Source organism: Platichthys flesus, chromosome 17, assembly GCF_949316205.1.
Source record: "Platichthys flesus chromosome 17, fPlaFle2.1, whole genome shotgun sequence".
Lineage (NCBI taxonomy): Eukaryota > Metazoa > Chordata > Actinopteri > Pleuronectiformes > Pleuronectidae > Platichthys > Platichthys flesus.
In genome coordinates this window covers 10,069,619-10,078,217 of record NC_084961.1, presented here as the reverse complement: position 1 = coordinate 10,078,217, position 8,599 = coordinate 10,069,619, and the positions used below count along the sequence as shown (strand labels likewise).

The 8,599-nt window shown below is 50.7% G+C and overlaps 1 protein-coding gene across 1 annotated transcript; it reads right to left on the bottom strand.

Annotated features, from left to right (window-relative positions):
* Nucleotides 1–624: 624 nt before the first annotated feature.
* ahdc1 (AT hook, DNA binding motif, containing 1) lies at nucleotides 625–8,332 on the bottom strand. Its single transcript, XM_062409132.1, has 5 exons — nucleotides 8,144–8,332; nucleotides 6,538–7,855; nucleotides 4,708–6,404; nucleotides 2,557–4,309; nucleotides 625–1,485 (listed from the first exon to the last, which is right to left on the bottom strand). Exons 2-4 carry the CDS (start codon nucleotides 7,729–7,731, stop codon nucleotides 2,563–2,565), a joined length of 4,638 nt encoding a protein of 1,545 aa, XP_062265116.1. The 5' UTR covers nucleotides 7,732–7,855; nucleotides 8,144–8,332; the 3' UTR covers nucleotides 625–1,485; nucleotides 2,557–2,562.
* Between the last annotated feature and the right edge of the window lie 267 nt (nucleotides 8,333–8,599).

Here is an 8,599-nt window from a genome sequence, read left to right as displayed (position 1 = left end):
GACTGAACTCTCTCGCTCGCAGTCCCAGACAGCCTGGGCAAAGCCCAATACTCAGGGAGGCTCTAAAACGCACACACACAAACACGCTCACACCTCCCTTAATCCCTTAAAGAAGCAGTATGCTATTGACAGAATTACCAATGGCAAGAACAGAATGTGTATTTAAATATTTTGCACCTCAGATACATACATGATATGTAACAGACAGATATACATTTTTTTTTTCATCACAAAAACCACCAAACAACACAAGACCACAGAAAAAAGAAGGGAGAGAGTGAAAGAAAGAATGAGGCCCCGCCAAGACTTTGGTGTCTGGGGAGCTTCACTCCTTTTGACCCCAGGCACGCACACACACACACACAAACACACTTACTCACTCTCTCACACACACACACGCACACACACACGGATACATGCATTACTGCAGTCACGCAACACAACCCCCTCTGTCTCACATTTGCACACAGAAAAACAAGAGTCTCTTTGGGGCCATTTTTATGATTTCAATGTCTCTTTCCCTTGTAGTTTAAAACATCAAAACACATGATGTTGAGTCTCCATGCTGCAGCCCCCCTCCACCCCCTAAAACCACCCCCACACCAGAAACCTATCCCCCCCCCGCAGAGCAGAGAAACCATGGCAGAACGCTGAGGAGGGCATGGCGATGGCGGACCCTCCGAGTGAAGAGGGGGCCCCTGGCTTGGTGCTGGAGTCGTATGTACAGATGCTGGTATTTCAAGAGCAGAAACATTATTTTGTCCACTTTTTCTCTTATGGGACACAACACAAGGAGAGAGTGCACAGAGCAGGACATTTGCAAGGCTCATGGTATTCAAAAAGTCAATTTTGGGCTCAGATGCGGTTCAGGTTGGAGCACGAGACAGAAATGACAGTGTCGGTGAGTCGAGTGCAGAGCACGGTTGCTGGTTTAGCAAAGAAGGGGAAGGGAGGACAGAGGAGATAAACAGAAAGAGAGATACAGGCAGAGCGGCATGCTCCGAGTTTGTCCATATTGCAGATGTACAGAACAAGACCAGAACGATTTTGGTGAGATACAGACTCCTGGGAAATGGAGTCCTCTATGTACCACAGCAGGACTCAACGGAATGAGGAAATAGGTTTGTCTCTGTCCGTCAGCATCTGGCTTTCATCCGTCAGCTCCTCCCGGCCATTCCAGCACAGAGTGGGAGTGAGCGTACACATGTATGGTTCTACGTGGTCATGTTTGGGTAGTGAACTGATCTGAACATGCTTGTCTGTATTTGTGTGTGCGTGTTTGTGTGTGTGTATTGTGTGCACATGCTTGGGTGTTTTAAGTTGTGGCGGATTTTTGATTGTCAGTGCTGGAGAATTAAAGCTTTACTGTCCAAAGCTGGCAGCTAAATTCTCAACCTTCATTTTCACAGTCTCTCACAAAGAAGTCTCCTTAACAGAAATGAAAAAAAATGTTTGCAAATCTGTAAAAGCTTGGACTGAATGCACCTGGAAGAGAAACAAAGGGAGAGAGATACAGGTGAGTAAAAGAGAGCAATATGAGACAGAGATAAAGAAAAGCTCATATAATAAGAATTCAATGAAATACATTCTTGACTATATTTGATCGTATCTCTGTAAAAAGGTTGATTTGATGCATAAAGTAATGCAGTTAGTCAGTTTACCTCTTTGCACTTTAGGTCAAGAGTGTTTATTGAGTATCACAGCCTGAACATATTTTGACCGTAGGTTATAAGTAAAGATGGACGCCGCATCTCCACTTCTTCTCACTGTACAAAATAGCAAAAATATCCAGGATACAAACACTGCACTCTCAGGCCGATGGCGCTATTTGGAGCTGGGGTCTGCGCAGAAGTGATCAGGGGAAGGAGCTGCATTATCGAGACCTCGCCAATACACGTGCTTGACCAATCGCCAGTCAGTCTCAGATCTCAATCCTGACATTTCACCTTTTTTCAACATCAAATTAAATTAAAACCAAACCAATCAGGGACTTTTGCACCTCAGATACACACATGATATGTAACAGATACATTCATGTCCATGTCCCATCCATACTGCAGCCTCATATAATCTGGCAAAAGCCGTTTTCTAACCAGATCTTTTTAGATATAGGATAAAACTTTCTGTGAAACTGCTTCGAAAGTTGACTGCATCCATACCCTCCCAATTTGGTGGCCTATTCAAGGTGCAAAGATTTCCCATCACTTCCTTTGTTTGTCAGTGCCTCTGCTGCCTGTTGACTCAGCCCCGCCACCTGCATCCACCGGTAGGGGCCAACAGGGGGGTTAAAGCTCACTCCCCATTATATCTACTGTGTGTAATCATATCTGGGTTTAGGAGCCTTGATGCCAGACTCTCACTCTGTTCTGCTGCTGCAATAAACATTTACAACGTGACTTGACTGACTGAACTATCAAAGCTTCATCATCCAATTAAATATCAAGTATTGAACCTCTTTCAAAACATTTGGCAAGCTTTTCTACACATTTTTTATCAAAACTAATGGCCATCCTCCTTAATGGGCTTTTTGTTTGATTGAAGGTTAAATTAACCCACCTGCTGTTACAGGCTGGTGACGCTGAAGCTTTCATCATTGGCTGGGTCCAAGAGCTGGCACAACACCCCACCTCCCTGAGCCACCTGGGCGGGGTAACGGTGTCCCATGCCCTGGTAGGACTGGTGGGACAGGGAGAAGCCACTAGTGTCCTCCTGATGGGGCGAGGAGTCCAGGGGAGGTTTGAGGTATGAGGAGTGAGGCAGGGGGCCTTGGCGGTGGCCTGTGCTCATGGGGTGGGGGGTAAGATCCCGCTTGTGGGCGCTCATGGCGGAGGGGGGGCTGCGCTCTTCGTAAAGCAGGGGTGTCGAGTGGGAGAGAAGGCTGGGGCTGGGGTTGGAGTGTGTGTGGGATGGGAGGTGAGTGCTGGGGTTGGTGTGTGCGTTGTGGTGGGGCTGATTGTTGGTGTGCGGGTTGGAGTGAGTGAGGGGGCTGCTCTGGAGGTGCGAGGTGGGATGGGTGTTGGTGTGCGAGCCCAGGTTTGCGTGCGGCTGAGTGTTGTGATGGTGCGTGTCGTGGGGAGTCTGGATGATATGAGTGTGTGTGTTTGCGTTCGATTTAGCGAGTGGATTGGCGTGTGCGTTTCCGTGAGGACTTGTATGCGGGTTGGTGTGTGCGTGCACAGCTGTGTTCGAGTGTGTGCTGTGCGAGTGTGGGCTGGGGCTTCCACTGTGCGATGTCTGTCCGTACCAATAGGGGGAGCTGCAGTAGCTCGGGGAGTCGTACTGGGAGAACTGTGGGTCTTTCGGAGCGGGGCGATGAGAAGGACTCACTGCAGTGCTGCAGTGGGATGTTACCCGTGGTGAGGGGGAGCAGGAGGGGGAGAAGGTCCTGGATTGGACTGGGTGGTAAGACTGGGGAGGAGGAGGGGTGGGCTTGGGAGGATAAGGGGGGGATGAGACACCGGGTGAGAGGGAGGAGGAGGACTCTCCAGGGTATAAGGCTGGATATCTCTCCTCAGAGGAAGGTGTGGAGGGGTGAGCAGAATAAGGGGAGGGGTACTCACAGGGGTCCTGGAGGTAGCTGGAGGGTGGTGCGGGATTGGGAGTGGCCAAGGGAGAGAGGCTGCTACTGTCACCGCTGTAATAATCCAGCACCTCCTGGAACAGCCCAGAACCCTCTGTGCCTCCAGCAGACACCACTCCTCCTGCTCCACACGTAGAGGAAGCCTTGCCCCTGCCTTTAGGCCTCTCTCTCTGACATGGAGACAGCCCCCCTCTACCACCTCTGGACCCTCTGCCCCGCCCACCTACGCCTCCTCGCTTAGGTCCAGGAATAGGCGTTGGCGAGGGACTGGATTGGGAATCAGAGTGTAAAGTAAAAACACTATCTTTTTCTGATTGTGGCTCAGTCCGTTTCCTGCGACCGCGGCCAGGTTTGCTGGTTCCGCTTCCCTGAAAGAGGACGTTCTGGCTCCAGTTATACGAGGGCCCCGAAGCGCCCTCGTGCCAATCCATCATCAACTTCTCCAGGCTGGACAGACTCGACTGACCGCCTTCTCCGCTAACAGAGACGGCCTCAGCCAGTTTGAATGTGCCGCCTGCGGGGCTCGGTGCGATACCGATGGCTGCAGATCCAAGATGCAAAGAGTCAGAGGAGGATTCGGACAGGCTTTCAGGGAAAGGTTGTCGCTTGGCCTTCTGGGGGGTGTAGTTCGAGATGTCCAGGATGTCTTTGGACTCATTGGAGCCATATTCACCGTAGCCGTGATACTGAGGCCCGAAGCCGTCTGTTGACCAGCCGCCGTAACCTTGTCTGAAGAAATACAAAAATAAGAAAATGATTTATAAAGCACAATATATCTTTAAAAAAAGTTTTGATTCTCACTGCCCTTTGTTGCTGCTCCACCAACCGGTATAAAAAACCTTCTTTGCTGTATAACCACATGCACATTTTAGCCCTGAGTTAACGAATGTCTGGTATGGACTGTTAATTAGCACATGGTGGACATTCAAAATTCAAAATGATGAGCTTGAATTACACATTAATCTTTGGCAAATCACATCGCTTTGATCCTGCCATGGTCAGACTTCTACTCGTGTGTACTACTTTTAATTGAAGAAAACATTAAATCACTTAATTTACACCAAGTCAGATTTTGTGTGAAAAAAACAACTCAGCAATGCCTTAAAGTCACAAAATTCGTGCTTTACCTGTAGCTCCACTGATTGGAGCTGTACTGTTGGGAGGAGCTAAAAGGGCTGCCTCTGGCCACTGACATGTACCCTCCTCCAGGTGATGTGGGTCCTGTGCTTTCCCCCCGCACCATGGAGGAATGACCTGCTGCCGGATATCCACAAAAGCCCCGTTTGGTTGCTGCCTGGTAGCTAGAATAGCCAATCTGGCCGACAGGGTTGGGCTTGCCGCTGCTGTGTCCGGACCCGTAAGCGAAGCTGCAGTCTGAGGATCGCTGTGACACTGCAGGAGAGGAGGAGGAGTAGCCAGAGGAATAGTGCCCATAAGAGGCAGGATGTGGGGAGCTAGGAGAGTGAGAGAGAGATGGGGGGGTGGATTTAGGATAGGTAGAGGTGGTGGGTGATGTTTGGGCCAGGCTGCTGTAGCTGTATGGAGGCCTGGCTGAGGAGCAATGTGTTTGCGCTGAACCCTCCACCCCAGAACTGGCACCCTTGGAGCACCACTTGGAAAATGCAGGGGCCCAGCTGTGACTGGGAGCTGGGCTGGATGGCTCGTAACCAGGGGTGGATGAAGTTTTGCGGGCGTTTGACGGCGAGGAAATGTCCAGCAGGTCTGATGAATCGTCCGAGTCCAGCAGTGAGCGGAAATATCCAGCGAACAGGCTTTGTGAGTCCTCCCCCGCTGGGCCAACACCTCTGCTTCCCCCTGGACTGCTGTAGGCACCCCCCCTTCCGACCTCACAGGATGAAAAGCCCCCCCTCGGTGATCCACAGAGCTGAAACCCACCCAGACCTTTCTCCTTCTCCAGACATCCCTCCTCCCCCCAGCCACCTGCCCCATTGGGCCAGTCCTGCCCCATGAACATCCCCTCCCCTTTACATGCGCCATTTTTCCTCACGCGTTTCCTCTTGACTACTTTCTCTACGCCAGGCTCAGTTCCCACGACACCCCCTCCCCTACCGACCCCACCCTTTCCCCTTTTCCTTGGTAATCCATGCTCAGACATGGGGCTCAGTTTCCGATTTTTACCGATGGATTCAAAGAAGTCACTGAAGGTGTTCTTATTGTGCTCACTGCCCCCAATACCCCCTGCTGCCCCGCCACCTCTTCCAGCGCCACCTCCTCTGCCACCCCGCGGGCGTCTATTCCCAGTGAGGCGGTGGAGCAGGGTGGATATTCCAGGGTTTTCCAAGGGCACATGAAAGCTCTCTGGCTCACTTGGTGTCCAGCATCGAGGTGGAGAGCAACGGCCAGTGGCAGGGGGCTGGCGGTTTAAAAAAGCCAGTTTGGACAGAACATCCCCGTACTCTGTTTTCACATCATTAGTTTCATTTACATAAGATGGATAAGGAGAAGGGAGTTTAGTCCGACGACGCCTCCGGGGCTTTTTGGGCTGGTCTCCATTACCACTAGCAGTGCCAGCATTTGGAGGCTCTCCCGGTATTCCTGGCAGAGCCTGTTTGGGCGGCCGACCCCTCCTGCGTTTGAGAATAACAGGCAGCTCTCCAGGAGGGAACATCACCATAATACTCTTCCCGTTGTTCTTCATGCGAAGAAGTGCGGTGGGCTCTCGAACAGCCTCCGAGCCCTCCAGACTGCCATTGTTGGCTTTCTCTGTCCCCTGAACAGTCTCCATATTGGAAATCTTGTAGCTCTTCTGTCGGCGGCTGAGGCTGACGGGAATGCGAGCCACCTTGACGACAATCTTTCTCACCTGAAAAGAACAGACCAATAAAAAACTAAATTAGTGGCGATTTCTTAAAATATACACTTCCTTTACGATATGATACGATACATGGTGTAAAGTGTTATGAGTAACGGTGACATGTGATAATAAATGAACTTACGCCGACAAATCGTTTGCACTTCCGGTTATTAGGAGGACATACCCCCAACTGTGCAACAGGTTCCTCCTTAACAGCTACCAGAGACGCAGCAATGGTGGATGTGTTCATAAATGGGAGGTGAGGGGTGACACGACGAGCAATGGACTGTGCTGCCTGCCGCTTTTTCATGACGCTTTTAGGAGCTGCTTTTTGGACAGATTTTGGTGCAGGCCTAGACCTAGATTTAGGTCCAGGTTTATGTCCAAGTCTGGGCCCAGGTTTGTGTATAGCTTTAGGAGCAGGTTTGGCTACAGTAAGAGCGAGAGCAATATCTGTAGGACAGGGGGCTGCGGGTAAAACAGCTGCCCGAAGAACAGCAGGCGAATGCTCTTCCTTCTTGCTAACAGCCACCTCCTCTTCTTTAATTCTCCAGATCTTTTCCTCCAATGCTTCCAACTCCTCCTCTCCTCCCCTCTCCTTCACTGCCCTCTTCTCCCCGTCCTCCATGCTTCGGCGGAGGCGGGAGGATTTACGCAGGTGACAGGGGAAGCGAGGACGTCCAGAGCTGCGGAGTGCATACTTCTTCTCTGCCTCCACAGGAAGAGGAGAGGAGCCGGGGGTTTGGTTTGGGCCGATAGGGAAAAAGGTTGAGGGAATGTCTGTCTCTGCCTTGAGGACTGGGGCTGCCAGCTGATTGGTGGAGGCCGGATGATTGCCAAGCGCCAAAGACAGGAGTTGAGGTGAGTTTGTGTGTATGGCCTCTGTTGTGAGAGTTCTGGAGTGCTCAGGCCCAACAGAACCCGTATGTGCACTGACATCCATCTGTCCACAATTATCCATTTGCGCATGCATATCTGGGTCCATGTGCGTCTGCATGTCTCTAAATGTCTCTGCAAATGCGTGTGTCTCAGCAGTGGTGTGAGTCTGCTTCTGCCTCCGGCGACAGGTGCTGAGCCCCAGCCTTCTCTGTAGGTGGAGGCCGTTGGCCTGGGCAGAGGCTGGGGAGGCGGGAAAGGGGTCAGAGGTCACCGGGGCCAGTCCATTGTTGGAAGGGTCCTGGAACTCCGCCTGGAACCCAAGCTCCCTGGTCCAGAGCTCAGGCCCTTCCAGCTCCTCCAGCCCTCCCACGCACCCTTTTTCCTCTGTCTGATCTCTACCACAGCCCACTGGTGCCCCAGACTGGCCTGAAAATAGGTTGTCTGACAAGCCACTCATTCAGTCTATAGTCCTGCTGGTAGTGAGGGAGCCAAACAGAGGGATGTTTTCTGCTGAATGTAGATGAGTTTTTTTCTTCTTTGTTGCCGTCTTCCTCTGGCAGCTCGCAAGAAGCTTCAAGGACCTGAGGGTAGACAGAAAAATAATAAACTGAACAGAAAGTCTGCAAATAAGTTTCGCTGTTGCAATTAATTAATTTAATCTAAACTCGTTGCTGCTAAATATACTGGTCATTTAACGCATCAAACATGCAGGAAAAATCTAAATCAACCATTTGCCGCACAGATGGAATTGTGTGAGGGAATCGTCCACAATGTTTTTGGCAATGGGCCATAAACCTAATCTGTAATGCACTCTATTCTATTAACTGTGCCACCCACACGGCAGCATTACAACATTAGATTACATTTACCATTCATGTCCTGTTCGGCCGCTTGCTTTCACCGATCGGTCGTGGCGCTGATTCTGATTTTGATTCTGAGTTGAGCCTCGCTGTGTCTGCCTGACTGGCTCTGTTCTGCAGGGGATCATTGGGTCATCAATACTGCAGTGGAGAGCTCACATACTTTTTCTCTCCCCTCTGCTCCTGTCTTTTGCCCATGGTTGCTGGAGTAAGAGAAAGAGGGAGACAGACAGACGGACGGACGGACAGAGGGAGGGACAGAGAGTTGACGGCAGTGGGAGAGAAGAAAAGGAAAAGGAGGGTGGAGCAGAAAGAATAAGAGATTAGTACATGATGTCACAGCACGCATCAGACCAGACAAGAATTTGTATTTTGGTGAGGGCTCCACCATCTCACTCAGACACAATTATTTTGGAAGATGACTTGCAATATACAATTTTGAAGTCTGTTTTACTTGGAATTAAA